Source organism: Odocoileus virginianus, chromosome 11 (genome assembly GCF_023699985.2).
Source record: "Odocoileus virginianus isolate 20LAN1187 ecotype Illinois chromosome 11, Ovbor_1.2, whole genome shotgun sequence".
NCBI classification, from domain to species: domain Eukaryota; kingdom Metazoa; phylum Chordata; class Mammalia; order Artiodactyla; family Cervidae; genus Odocoileus; species Odocoileus virginianus.
The window spans coordinates 58958958-58973794 of NC_069684.1; the positions used below are offsets into that span (position 1 = coordinate 58958958).

At 37.7% G+C, this 14837-nt stretch overlaps 1 protein-coding gene across 2 annotated transcripts in view; it reads left to right on the forward strand.

Moving 5' to 3' along the window:
• USH2A (usherin) overlaps positions 1–14837 on the forward strand; it is a 903825-nt gene that overhangs the window by 420274 nt on the left and 468714 nt on the right. The window contains exon 32 of one of the 2 annotated variants that reach the window (XM_070474522.1): positions 766–1869. The exons of the other annotated variant lie outside the window; for it this stretch is intronic. Within the exon in view, the coding sequence (XP_070330623.1) occupies positions 766–773 (8 nt within the window). The 3' untranslated portion in view covers positions 774–1869. Of the gene's footprint in view, positions 1–765; positions 1870–14837 lie in introns of those variants that run through there. 2 annotated transcript variants of the gene reach the window in all.

Sequence of the window (14837 nt, forward strand, 5' to 3'; positions counted from 1 at the left end):
CCCCTCCTAAATATTCAAGGTGTCAACTTTTTTTCTCACTCTTAGTCCATTTATTTGTAGCTTCCTTTTAAGTTTCCACATAGAACTAACTTTCTTCTGCTATGTGTTAAAAAAAAAAAAAAAGGATCTTGCCACCATGGTGGATACAGGTCAAAGTAAATGCATTTCAATTCAAACGCCGCTTAGCATCTAGGTGGCTGGAATGCTTTTCTTCTTTCTCTTAAATATGAAGCATTAAAAGTCAAAGGCAGCACTGCACCTTGAGTTAGTACAAAATATATTTAAAAATGCATACAGTTCAAATTTTTTGCCTTGCATAGGCCATAAGCTAGTAGAATGGTGGGTCAGTTATGACACTGAAAAATGAATCCAGTTAGAGAACCTCCCGAAGGCTGTTGATGTTTGCTATAATAAATAGCACATACTTTAAGTCAAACTTTTTCATTCTGTATTCAAAGGTAATGGATTTTTCGTAACCATAGTAACCTTGGTGTATTTCTGGATAAATACATGAGGTATATACATTCTGGTTTTATTTTTGAATATAAACTACCATATTATGTATTACTAATAATATGAAAAATAGGATGTAGGTTAGTATAATGACAGCTTAAACTAGTATGCATTTTTCTTCTGCAAAAAATAAATATTTATCAAAAGTATAGGTTCAATTAATTTTTCCCCCAGTTTTGTGGTATTCTGGTGGTGCCATTTATCTTTTTTTTGCAAGATCTCCATTAATCTCTTATTTCTGTCTCATAACAGATTTTTAAGAATTTCAAGGTAAAAACAATTGTGCTTTAAAGCTTGTGATTAAAAACATTATTGAAAGATTGAAGGACCTATATTGATATCACCAGCAGAGCTATTGTGAAGCCGCTTAACATGTGTGTATACCATATGTTCATAAAGGAGAAAAAAGACACCTTTTGTGAGCCTGTTCACAACACATACTTGGATTGTTTCAAAAGTTCAGGCTCGCTAGCATCCTGATTGATGATGACCATCCAAACTGTAGCCAACCAGATCATCCTCATTTTAAATGCGCACCGTACCAGAAAGTGGCAGTCTTTAAGAAGTTTGTGAGATGGTTCACAGAAACTTGCAAAGATTTTGGAACCAAGGATAGCAAGATGGTGGTCATTGGGAGAAGTATAATATGAGCATGACAAGGAGGTTTTTGTGACTTGTGCCGATCAGTGAAGAAAGAAGAAGGATCCCTCAGTTCAATTCTTCTCTTAAAATAGCCTAAACCATCAGGGCTTATAAATACTAAAATTTCACAGAGGGAATGGTCAAAAGGCACTCCCTAAAATAATTAAATCTGACATCAAACCTTAAAACATGAATATTTTCAAGTGTAATGTCTTGGAAATCTATAGTAGTCTTGTGATTGAATAAGAGTGGCTGATTTCTAGCACTCTGCATCTCCATTAGGATCTGAGCTTCTATCACTGAGACAGTAACACCAGGATAAGAGTGATGTAAGGAGTGTGTTTGTGTGTGTGTGTGTGTAAGAGTGATAGAGACAGAAAGAGAGAGACAGAGGCAAAGAGAGAGAGGAGAGAGGAAAAGCAGATACAATACTAGGAAAGTCAGATAGTAAGCATTTATATCTTTAACCACTAAAAGTGCTAAAACTTTTTTTTTTTGGTCTTATTTACCAAGGTCAAAAAGAACCATGTAAAAACAGCAAAATAGAAATGTTCATCTTGAACCTTCCAAACACTTAAGTCTTACGATGAGACATTTATGGTTAAAGAAGCTGGACTGCTTATGGCACAATAAAAAGCATTTAAAGGTTAGATACTTCTAACTAAGCATTATAAGGAACCTTATCAACACTCTACAAATTTGAGCTAAATTATATTCATTTATACCGATGCTTTATGAAACATATTTTCGTTGCAAAATAAAACTTTGTTTTAACCTTGATATTTTCTTTCATTTTGCGTTCTTGAATACCATAGTGCAGTGATTCTAAATCACTGCTCTCACATAAAGTAATGTTACTGAGGGGAATACTGTTAACAAGCTTGTGTTCTAACCCATAAGGCAGAGTATCATTAAGACAGAGCCTGGGAGGGTTTCCAGGTAATGCAGTGATCTCATCTATGAGTGATGTTGCCTCCCTATTACAAACTAAGTCATACTTTTATGCCCTTTTGATGTCACAGATACATAGCATTAAATTGTAAAGTCTAAGAAGCCTTGAGGATACAAAGGGAAAAAAACCAAATAATGAAAAGAAGTGAAAGCCTTCAGAGGCCAAGTTACTAAGTGATCAAAGACTCCAGAAGGGCTGCTTAAGGTTTAGCAACATCCCAGATTCTTGGGTTAACAATGGATGCTTTACTTTTAATTTTTTTATGAAGTACAGTTGATTTCAATTTAGTGCCCATCTCTGCTACACAGCACAGTGATTCGGTTACACATATATACACTCTCTTTTTAAATATTCTTTTCCATTATGGTTTATCACAAGATATTCAATATAGTTCCCTGTGCTATATATTGGACCTGGTTGTTTATCCGTTCTAAATGTAATAGTTTGCAGTGGATGCTTTACTTTAAAAAGTCCAATTCACTTAGTAATAAAGGGTCAAGTGAAATGAAATAACTTGTACAAAATGTTTAAATATCAGTTGTGCTTGTAAACAATACAACCAAAGGGTCACTCTTACTTGAAGATGCTTCTGCATTGCACAAGTATATGAAGAATTATGTTTAAATTTATATTTTAAGATTTATACCCAATTATTACCTGTGATCCATTAACCTAGTTGATGAATATTATACTTTTAAATGATAAGAAAAGGCTCCTGATTTGAAGGGATTTCAGAGGATTTGTGGGTATCAGATTCAGTTTAAAAAGTAGTGGAGTTAAGTCCTGAAAAGAATGATGGAATCTTTCCTTCCATTGAGAGTTTTGTGAATAGAGCCTCCCTGCTATTTTGAGCATTAAGAACTGCCACGATTTTAAGTTTATTTCTTAAAGCTTCATAATTGAATGATAAGTTCACACCAGAAGCACATCTGAAGTATCACCTTGAAGAATATTCTCAAAGTAAACACATCCATGGACCAGCACCCAGATTAGAACACAGAACATTAGTGGCACCCTAGAAGCTTCCTGCTTTTGCCTTCAAGTCTTATCTCCTGACTCAGGTGACCACTTTCCTGACTATTTAGCATAAGTTTGTTTCACTGTTTTTGTACATAGCATGAATGGACTCAGACTGTGTGTTCTTTTTTGTCCCTGGTTTCTTCTGGATAATGTAGGAAGGAGGATGAATCAAAGGAGTGGTGTTTTGTAATCCTGCACCTGTATCCTGAACCCTCTGATCTCCAGGTTGTGACTATGACAGTACCAGCTGTTGTATTTCTGCCTTGCAGAAAGGCATTGGAATATTTGTAAAATGAACCATCTACCTCATCCGCCAAGTCCAAAACTGAGAAATAATTATAGAAACACTTCTTCTGGAAAGTTAGAACTTAGCAAATGAAATCACTGGCCTGTATACACCAGCAAAAAACTTCTATATATCCACTAGTGGAATCTTGTGTGGCCATACAGCTTACAGTGCTATAGAAGAACATTTCACTACTGTATTTACCAACAAGGAGCTACTGAATAGCAAAGGGAACTCAGCTCAATATTCTGTAATAACCTAAATGGGAAAAGAATTTGAAAAAGAATGAATACTTGTATGTATATAACTACATCACTTTGAGTATACCAGTTAGTATAACTAACACATCATTGTTAACTATATTCTAAAATTTAAATAGAATATGATATTTAACAATGTGGAAAGGTGTTAAACATTTAATGGCATGTATTATGTGAGTCTATTTTAGTAAAATATATGTGTGTATACATGTATCTATGTATACATGGATTTTTATACATACATATATGAATATGTCTGTCTAGGAGAAGGCACTGGCACCCCACTGCAGTACTCTTGCCTGGAGAATCCCATGGATGGAGGCGCCTGGTAGGCTGCAGTCCATGGGGTCGCTAAGAGTTGGACACGACTGAGCGACTTCACTTTCACTTTTCACTTTCATGCACTGGAGAAGGAAATGGCAACCCACTCCAGTGTTCTTGACTTAAGAATCCCAGGGATGGGGGAGCCTGGTGGGCTGCCATCTATGGGGTCGCACAGAGTCAGACACAACTGAAGCGACTTAGCAGCAGCAGCAGGAATATACACCGAAGTCTTAACAGTGATTATCTCCCAGGAATGGGATTCTAGTGTTTCATTTCCTTGTCTCTGAATGAGTTGTTTTATCTTTTAAATTTATTACAGTTCAGTTATTATAGAGCTGAATTTTTGTAGTATTTTCCCCATTTTAATATATATATAATAAAATTGGTCAAAAGATGGATATTTCAGGACACTGATTGCCTTCACCTATCAATGCGTATCTTTTAGTTTCTCTAGTGTTTATTTTGATATCTAATTAGATTGATCAGCTTACTCATTTCCTTTTAACTGGCATCAAGTGTGGCATTCTCCATACCTCTAGCACCATCTACCCCCATCAAAGTGTTACACATATTTGATGACCTACTTTAATTCCCACATCTTTCTTTGACTCACAGATTCTTTCATTTGTCACTTGAATGCATTCTTTCTAGCACTATTAACTTATTTTAAAGGTGATAGACATTCATTCCAAAGAAAAGTATAGATATATTGAGTACAGTTCTCATACTGCTTATTTTCATAATCTCTATAGTAGGTACCATAGGAATAAGAACCCAATTGGCATCTGATAATCTCTTACTGGATTGAGCTGAAATGAATTGAAAGTTGAAGAAACACTGAGAATCAGTAAATTAATATTTTAAAGTAAATGACAACAAACACTGATGCATAATTCAGAAGTAATTAATATGCTAAATGTGCTAAACAGTTTTAATGAGGAAGGCTGTTCCTGTAGCTTCATAGAATTTTTCATTTAATTATCCAATATGTAGTGAATTATTTTTTGGTTAAACTATTTGTGTAGGTTTACTAGGACTGCCATAATAGAGTATTGCTGGATGGATTATACAATAGAAATCGATTGTCTCAGTTCTAGAGGGTGGAAGTCCCAGATCAAGGTGTTGGTGGGGGCTTGGTCCCTTCTGATGGCTTATAAGGAAGAATTTGTTCCATGCTTCCTCCTAGCTTCTGGTGGTTTTCTGGCAATCTTTAGCATTCTGTGACTGTAGAAGCATCCCCCCAATCTCTGCCTTCATCTTCACGTAGCATTCTCCTCATGTGCTGCCTGTGTACAAAATTCCTCTTTTTATAAGAACACAAGTCATATGGGATTAGGGCCCAACCTGATGCCTTCATCTTAACAATTACAACTGCAATGAGTCTATTTTCATTTAAGGTCATGTTCTTGGGTACTGGGGGCTAGGATTTCAACTTATGAATTTTGAGAGTATACAATTCATCCTGAAATTCTATTCTATGTATTTGATGGCTGTGATTAACACTGTTATAAAACTCTCTCAAATACCTCAAACATATTAGAAAATATAAGGCAACTGTTAAACATCAATTTAAAAATTGATATATCCCATGAAGCAATGAAACTTATTTAGAAAGAAGATAATCACTTTTATCTGGAATGGTTCATTCATTCAATGAAGATTATTAAATGTTATTAATGAATATCATTATGAATATTATGATGTAGACTCTTGATACTTTTGTAAACATTGAGGATCCAGTGGATAACAAAAGATGCAAAGGCCCTGTCTCATGGAGCTTATATTTCAGTGGGAAATGGGAAGACTTCATACCCTTTATAGTGTATTTATTACATCTTCTTAAAATAAATGAAAGCTGACTCTTCCCTAAAGCTGGCCATTTCTTCTTCAGCCATTTTAAGTCAATTGAATTGGTCTCTGAGGTCCCGTGTTTCAGTTCAGTTGAGTTGCTCAGTCGTGTCCGACTCTGTGACCCCATGAATCACAGCACACCAGGCCTCCCTGTCCATCACAAACTCCAGGAGTTTACTCAAACTCATGACCATTGAGTCAGTGATGCCATCCAGCCATCTCATCCTCTGTCGTCCCCTTCTCCTCCTGCCCCCAATCCCTCCCAGCATCAGGGTCTTTTCCAATGAGTCAGCTCTTCGCATTAGGTGGCCAAAGTATTGGAGTTTCAGCTTCAGCATCAGTCCTTCCAATGAACACCCAGGACTGATCTCCTTTAGGATGGACTTGTTGGATCTCCTTGCAGTTCAAGGGACTCTCAAGAGTCTTCTCCAACACCACAGTTCAAAAGCATCAATTCTTTGGCACTCAGCTTTCTTCACAGTCCAACTCTCACATCCACACATGACCACTGGAAAAACCATAGCCTTGACTAGATGGACCTTTGTTGGCAAAGTAATGTCTCTGCTTTTTAATATGCTATCTAGGTTGGTCTTAACTTTCCTTCCAAGGAGTAAGTGTCTTTTAATTTCATGGCTGCAATCACCATCTACAGTGAATTTGGAGCCCCCCAAAATAAAGTCTGACACTGTTTCCACTGTTTCCCCATCTATTTCCCATGAAGTGATGGGACCAGATGCCATGATCTTAGTTTTCTGAATGTGGAGCTTTAAGCCAACTTTTTCACTCTCCTCTTTCACTTTCATCAAGAGGCTTTTTAGTTCCTCTTCACTTTCTGCCATAAGGGTGGTGTCATCTGCATATCTGAGGTTATTGATATTTCTCCTGGCAATCTTGGTCCCATGTTTAGCAGATCTAAATATACATTTCTCCAAAGAAGATATACAGATGGTCAAAAAGCACATGAAAAAATGCTCAATATTACTAATTATTAGAGAAATGGAAATGAAAACAACAATAAATTATCATCTCATTCTGGTCAGAATATAATGCCATCATCAAAAAATCACCTCAGATTGAAGCTCTTGGATGGGATTCCTCAGTTTGCTGTCATAGAACCTTTCCTATATCAGAACCAATGTTTCTCTTCTTCTCTTAGGAAACAAAGAAAGAGTTTTCATGCCCCTGCAAAAGGTTAATCCCTCTCTAGACCTCCTCCTACCTTGCTGAGGTCCTCTGTCTGATAGTCTGACTTTCCCTGTGTCTTTCTCTCTCCTCCTGTCCTAGCTCCTTCCATTGGTATATGATAGGCTCAGGTCTCTTACATGTGGAAGGGGAAAAAAAAGACAAACATGGGAAAAACATGTCTTTGAATTTCATCTTCCACTTATGATATCAACCTTGCCTTTCTCAGCTACATCCTCACAGTTCCTACCTCCACTGGCTCACTCTCTTTGCCTCCTAATCTCGATATATATTTCCTAGAGCTGCCATCACAAAATATAACAAACTGGATGCCTAAAACATCAGAAATGTGTTATCTTGTGGTCTGGAGTCCTAAATCAAGGTCTCAGTAGGGCTCTGCTCCCTTTGAGAACTCTAGTGGAGACTTCTTTCTTGCCTATCCCAGCTTTCAATGGTCACTACAATCTCTGGCATTCTGTGGCTAATTTTGTGGTATTCTGTGGCTAATTGGTGGCATTCTGTGGCTTGCAGTTATATCACTCCAGTCTCCACCTCTCTCATCCCTTGATATCCTCCTTGTGTCCAGATTTCTCTCATCCTATAAGGACACCAGTGATGTTGGATTTAGAGCCCACCTTAATCCAATATGACTTTCTATTAACTTGATCATGTCTGCCAAAGCTCTATTTGCAAACACGGTCACATTCACAGGTATGAGGTTTATGACTTGAGGATGTTTTTAGAGGGCACAAAATTAAACCCACTCGCCATCCACTGGGTCCATAACGACTTCACAACTCAGTTGAAATGATTCTCACCAGGCTATCAAAATTCTTGTAGAGCCAGGATGAACATGAATACCATGTATTTCCTGATTCTTGGACAGATTGTTGATCATTTTTTCCATCACAGAACATTCTGCTTCCAGTGTCTGCAGCACCCACCCTCTCAATTTCCGTTACTGCTCAAGCTCTGGTGTGTTAGCCTTTTCTTTTCCTTCCAACCACAAATGTTGATTTATCTCAGGTTCTTCTTGGAACATTTCACACAATATCCCTGTGATGACTCAGTCCTCATCGCCAATCCAGACATTTTTCCTAAGCCACGAATATTTTTCTGTCCACCATATTGGACCCTCCTGCTCCAGGCATTTTACTCTAATCCCCTAAAATGAAATTCACTATATCTGCCACTTCTCATAAAATGCACTCCTTTGCCTGAGCTTCTCATCTCAGAAACACTACTGAGGACTTAAATAGTACTAGTATCAGTGTTACTAACAATAATGCTACACACCCTTTTGCCAGAAATAAACACCTGGATTTTAGTCTTAATTTCTAACATCCAATCTTTTTTTTTTTTCTCAACATAAGAAAGTGTAATGAGAAATCTGGAGGTGTTGGATCAGCAATTCAGGGATGGAGGCCTCTGTTGTACCTCATGTTTCCAAGGTGTCTGCTAGAATGTCAGCCTTCACAGATGTATTCCAGGCAGAAAGCAGGAAAGGTGAAAGAGCAAAAGTGTACACCTTCATCCTCTGTCATCTCTTAAGGAGCCTTCTCAGAAATCTGCACAACCTCTGCTTATATCTCACTGACCAGAACATAGTCATCTAGCCACATGTGGCTTGAAAGGAGGCTGGTAAATGAAGAATTGAGCTGAGCATCTTGAGTGAACTAAGAATTCTGTAAGAATTAAAGAGAGGTAAGATACTGAGTCAGCATATTAGTTTCTTATTGCCACTGTAACAATGTGCCACAGGCTTGGTCGCTGTCTTTTTTTCAAAATAGTAAAACATGTTTATCAGTTTTCAGAATCAATAGCCAGACAAAAAATAGAAGATAATTGCAATTGCAAGCCATAATGGGAACATGATTAACTTAACAATATAAATTAATTACACAGAATTTGGGAGGGGTCAAGCAGAGTGATGTGTTAAGTGGAAGTACATCCATGTATGTTTTCATCTGCCCAACCAGTCTGTGTCTTTTTGTTATTACATTTAATCCATTTACATTTAAGCTAATCATCAATATATATCAATCCCATTACCATTTACTTAATTGTTTTGGGTTTGTTTTCTATAGATCTCTTCCTTCTCTTGTGTTTCCTGCCTAGAGAAGATCCTTTAGCATTTGCTATAGAGCTGGTTTGGTGGTGCTGAATTCTCTTAACTTTCACTTGTCTGGAAAGCTTTTGATTTCTCCATCAAGTCTGAAGGAGACTCTTTCTGGGTAGAGTATTCTTGGTTATAGGTTCTTCCCTTTCATCATTTTAAATATATTGTGCCATTCCCTTCTGGCTTGTAGTTTCTTTTGAGAAATCAGCTGATAGGCGGATGAGAGTTCCCCTGGATGTTGTTTGTCATTATTCTTTGCCCTTAGTTTTCGTCAGTTTGATTACCATGTGTATTAGTGTGTTCCTCCTTGAGTTTATTCTCCCTGGGACTCTCTGTGTTTCCCTGGACTTGGTTGACTCTTTCCTTTTCCATGTTAGGTAAGTTTTCAGCTATTATCTCTTCATATATTTTCTCAGGTCCTTTCCCTCTCTCTTCTCCTTCTGGGACCCCTATAAAGTGAATGTTGATGCATTTCATGTTGTCCCAGGGGTCTCTTAAGGTGTCTTCATTTCTTTTCATTCTTTGTTCTATATTCTGCTCTGTGGCAGTGATTTCTACCATTCCATCCTCTAGGTCATTTACCTGTTCTCTGCCTCAGTTATTCTGCTCTAGATTCATTCTAGTATATTATTCATCTCTGTTTGTTCTTTAGTTTTGAAGGTCTTTGGTAAACATTTCTTGCATATTTTCTATTGTTTTCCTGAGATCCTGGATCATCTTCACTATCATTTTTCTGAATTCTTTATCTGGAAGGTTGCATGTCTTCTACTTCATTTAGTTGTTTTTTTTTCTGGGGTTTTATCTTGTCCCTTCATCTGGGACATAACTTTCTGCTTTTTCTTCATAATTAACTTTCTGTAATATGATTTTGTTTTAGCTGCTGTGGGATTGTGCTTCTTCTTGCTTCTTCTGTCTGCCTTCTGATGGCTGAGGCTGAGAGGCTTGTGTAAGCTTCCTGATGGGAGGGACTGGCATTGAGAAAAACTGAGTTTTGCTCTGGTGCACAGGGCTTTGCTCAGTAAAGCTTTAATCCAGTTATTGGCTGATGGGTTGGGTTGCACTAGTTCCCTGGTAGTTGTTTGGCCTGCAGCCACCCAGCCCTGGGTTCTATGGGCTCTATGGTAGGGTTAGTTGTGACCTCCAAGAGGGTTTATGCCAAGGGGGACCTTCCTGACCTGCTGCTGCAGTGCCCCATCCCTGTGATGAGACCGTGGCATCCTGCACCTCCACAGGAAGCCCTCCAACACTAGCAGGTAGTTTTGCTTTAGGACTGATTTCCTTTAAGATTGACTGGTTTGATTTCCTTGCAGTCCAAAGGACTCTCAAGGGTCTTCTCCAACGCCTCAGTTCAAAAGCATCAACTCTTCAGCACCTGGCTAAATCCACCCAAACTTCCTATTACAATACTTATAGAACTGTGAGCTAGTAAATGAATTTTGTTTCAGGCAGCCCAGCTTGGTTCCTCATTAAGGCCTTATGAGGCTAAGATCAAGGATTTGGGCAGTTGAGCCTCTCTTCCAGAGGCTCTGGTAAAGACTGCTTCCTGGCTCATTCAGGCTGTTGGCAGAATTCAGTTCCTTGCAGTGGTAAGGCTGTTGTCACTGTTTCCTTGCCAGTTGTTAGTCTGGGGCTGTTTTTAACTTGTAGAGGCTATGTTGTCCTGGCTCCATCCGTGTCAGTAAGCAGATCATCTCTTACATAAAATCCTTACATCCTTTGAACCTCTGACTTTTTCTCCTACCTGTTAGAGAAAACTCCAGTTTTAAAAATGATAATAATTAGATTGGGCGTTCCAGGATAATAATTTTTTTTTTTTTTCATATAAGGTAAGGTAATCATGGGGATGACATGTCCTCACATTCACAGCTGCCACCCATTCTCAAATGGGAGGAATTCCTATAAGGTAAGAGTCACTAGTTTTGTTTTTAGAATTCTTCCTACCACAAAGTTCAGAGGCAGAATTATGCAGGTGTGACTTTCATAAGCCTTGGTTTCCTGGTGAAATGGAAATAGCAGTACTTACTTCAGAGACTTACTGTGGGAATTAGATGTGATAGTGCATGTAAAAATGGTTAGTGCTCACAACTCTTTTTATTTTTTAAAGAATAAATGATCCATGAACACATGCTTTTGGTTGTAGAAGTAATACTATTATTGTTAAATCATAATGTGAAAGAAAGTGAAGTCAGTCAGTCGTGTCTGACTCTTTGTGACATCATGAACTGTAGCCTACCAGGCTCCTCTGTCCATGGGATTTTCCAGGCAAGAATACTGGAGTGGGTTGCCATTGCCTTCTCCAGGGCATCCTCCTGACCCAGGGATCAAACCCATGTCTCCTGCATTGCAGGCAGACACTTTACCCTCTGAGCCACCAGGGAAGCCCTAAATCATAATAAAGACTCTTTATACCAAACATATATGGATGTGAGAGTTGGACCATAAAGAAAGCCGAGCACTGAAGAACTGATGCTTTTGAACGGTGGTATTGGAGAAGACTTTTGAGAGTCATTTGGACTTCAAGGAGATCAAACCAGTCAATCCTAAAGGAAGTCAGTCCTGAGTATTCACTGGAAGGGCTGATGCTGAAGCTGAAGCTCCAATACTTTGGCCACCTGATGAGTAGAACTGGCTCACTGGAAAAGATCCCAATGCTGGCAAAAACTGAGCATAAGAGGAGAAAGAGATGACAGAGGATGAGATGGTTGGATGGCATCACTGACTCGATGGACAAGAACTTGAGCAAGCTCCAGGAGTTGGTGATGGACAGGGAAGCCTGGCAGTCCATGGGGTCACAAAGAGTTGGACACTACTGAGCAACTGAACTGAACTGAATGCCAAACATCCCCTGGAGGCATGTCTCTGAACTACATAGTTTAATTCAGGAAATTAGATGAGCATCTACTGTGTACAAGTTATAAATCGGAGGTGGGATGTTACATATGTGATAAGATATTTTCGCTTTTTTCTCAAAGCATTCTTGGTTCAGTTTCTTGGAGGGAAAGATACACAACTAAACATAAAGGTGTTCACTCTGTGGTATTTTCTGTAATAGAAGAGAACAAAAGAAGAGGTAATTCATCAGGAAGATAAAGTACCACAGAGGAGGTGAATTTTTACAGACTTTAGAGTAGCATTTCAGAGCTGAAGGACAGTCAGGCCTAAGGACCACAGTGGAATAGTCAACAGCACAGAGATATGAATGTGCATCTCATGAAAATTAAATAACACACAGTTTAATGTGACTAAGCACCCTAAGGAAGTGATCAAGAATAGAGGCAAAGTGGGAGTCAGATCATCAAAGGTGCTATAGGAATGCTGAGATATTTATCTTTGTTCTAAGGCAATGGAGAACCATTTAAGTGATGATATAGCATGAACTTATCTGTCTTAAAATTAAATGATTGAAATATGACTTTACTCTGAAATAGTCACAGCTAAACCTATGCAACCATTGTCTCCAGTGGGCAAAGGGAATAGGAATTTAGAACTCCAAATGCAGAAAGCTAATTGGACTTAACAATACAGATGGTACAAGGATGAGGAGAAGAGAGAAAAGCATTAGGTTTATTTGTTAACAGCTCTATTGTATTATATTTCTGTGCATTAGTCAGTGTAAAATAAAATCTACTTATTTTAAATCCTTTTAAATGGTGTTTAAATATTTCCTGATGACACAATCTGCTAAAGTATTTACCCTTGGTGCATATTCCATTAACCTTGTTGCTGATACAAAGGCTAAAACTATATTTTTAGAGGCCTTGATTATGGAATAAAGCCTAGTGACATCATTATAAAACCACATCTGGATAAGCTTTAGAGTCTTTGTCATTCTATCCGATTTAGAAAATTCAACAGACTATGGGAGAATACCACTATTAACATACTCTGTAGTCTCAGATTGTTAGAGTGCTCTTTCTCTAAAAATAAAGACAGGGAGGGATTAAAAACTCCAAAGCTGTAAATGCTATAAAGAAATACTCAGTACACAGACATCAGAGATATTAGGGGAATTTAGTTGTATTGAATATATAATAAGAATAAAAAGGCAGAAATTAAATTCAAAGTACTCTCTTTTTATGTCTTACTTTGGTCAGTATTTTTCACTCTCCATGGGAATGCTTCAGTTTCCTAAAGAGTAAAATTCCCTTACTATTTTTATAAATTACTTTCAGAATAGTATCTTTGTATCATAGATACAAAAAATTAATGCCCAGGAAAGCATAGGTTACTTCTTTTAGTGAAAGAATGACTCAGATATGAAATTGGAAAGAAAATGCCTTTGTTCATTCTCCTAAGTGCTTGATAGCTATCTTAAATTGGAAAGAAATGCCTTTTACAATATATTTGATTTTATCCATGGCTAATGTTTGACTGCTTCAAAAGCACTGATTGTTATTCATTCTTAGTTTTACAAAGTAAATATATATACTTGAGTCCTGATATTTTCCATTGCAAGTGATAGAAATCCAACCATTTCATTTTTTTTTCTTTCTGGATTCATGTGTGTGTTAATTGCTCATTTGTTTCCGACTCTTTGCGACCCCATGGACTGTAGCCCGCCAGCCTCCTCTGTCCATGAAATTCTCCAGGCAAGAATACTGGAATGGGTTGCCATGCTCTCCTCCAGGGGATCTTCCCAAACCAGGATCGAACCCTGGTCGGCTGCATTGCAGGCTTTACCGTCTGAGCTACAAGGGATTCATTCCCTGTTTTAAGTGTGATCTTTCTCTATGGACTGGAAGACATAGTCAGCAGTAACTGTGAGCTCATACCCTACCACCTGGAAAAATCCGTCAACCAGGCTGAAACATATTGAGGAAGAATCCTGATTTGCCCATCTTGGATTCTATGTCCAACTTTGGAACCAAAGACAAGACATGGGTACAAAAAAAAAGAGAAGGAAAAAAACAATACAGCCCCAGAGGAAGTCATGTGAGCTGGAACACCACCCCAAGTGGAGTCTTGGCTCTAAAATTTGTGATATTTACAAATATTGGAATCCTACTGCCAGAAAGCCTCAACTCTACTTTTATATGTAATTTTTGTGTGAATGCAGTTAGTAATATGGCTCCTTGAAAATCATTCAGCATTGCTATGTACCAGTGTTCTTTCTTTTGAGAATTTCCCTGAAGTTTTACTTTCTTAAAATTGAATCTCTGTGTTTAAATTTATTTCCTTCCATTTCTGAGACCCTCAAATCTATCAGTGTATGGGATTTTTTCCAAATTAAGGGATGAATATTTAGAATTTTTTCTACCTTTATCTATTGAAGGAGGGCCATTCAGTCTTGATTTTGGCCATCTGCATAGCACATCTCAGAGCCCTCCTGATACAGTTAGGAATGCGCAACACCTGTGATACCAGTTTTGTAGCTAAACAGCTTAAATGCCATATCTCAATTCATTTGTGTATATTCAACATATACATTTTAAAATAGGATCTATCCTTTTCTGGCACTAAAAGCATTGCTGAAGACACAGTTGTCAAGTTCACAGAACCTTTAAGTTCTCAGTCATACATTGTCTTAACTCTGGTTTCAGTTAGCTAGTTTAAACCTAGTGGCTAAAAATAAATAAATAAATAAATAAATAAATAAATAAATAAATAAATAAATAAATAAATAAATAAACCTAGTGGCTATATAACAATAAAAAGAAAATGCAAAAAGAAAAATAAATGCAAGAAGGC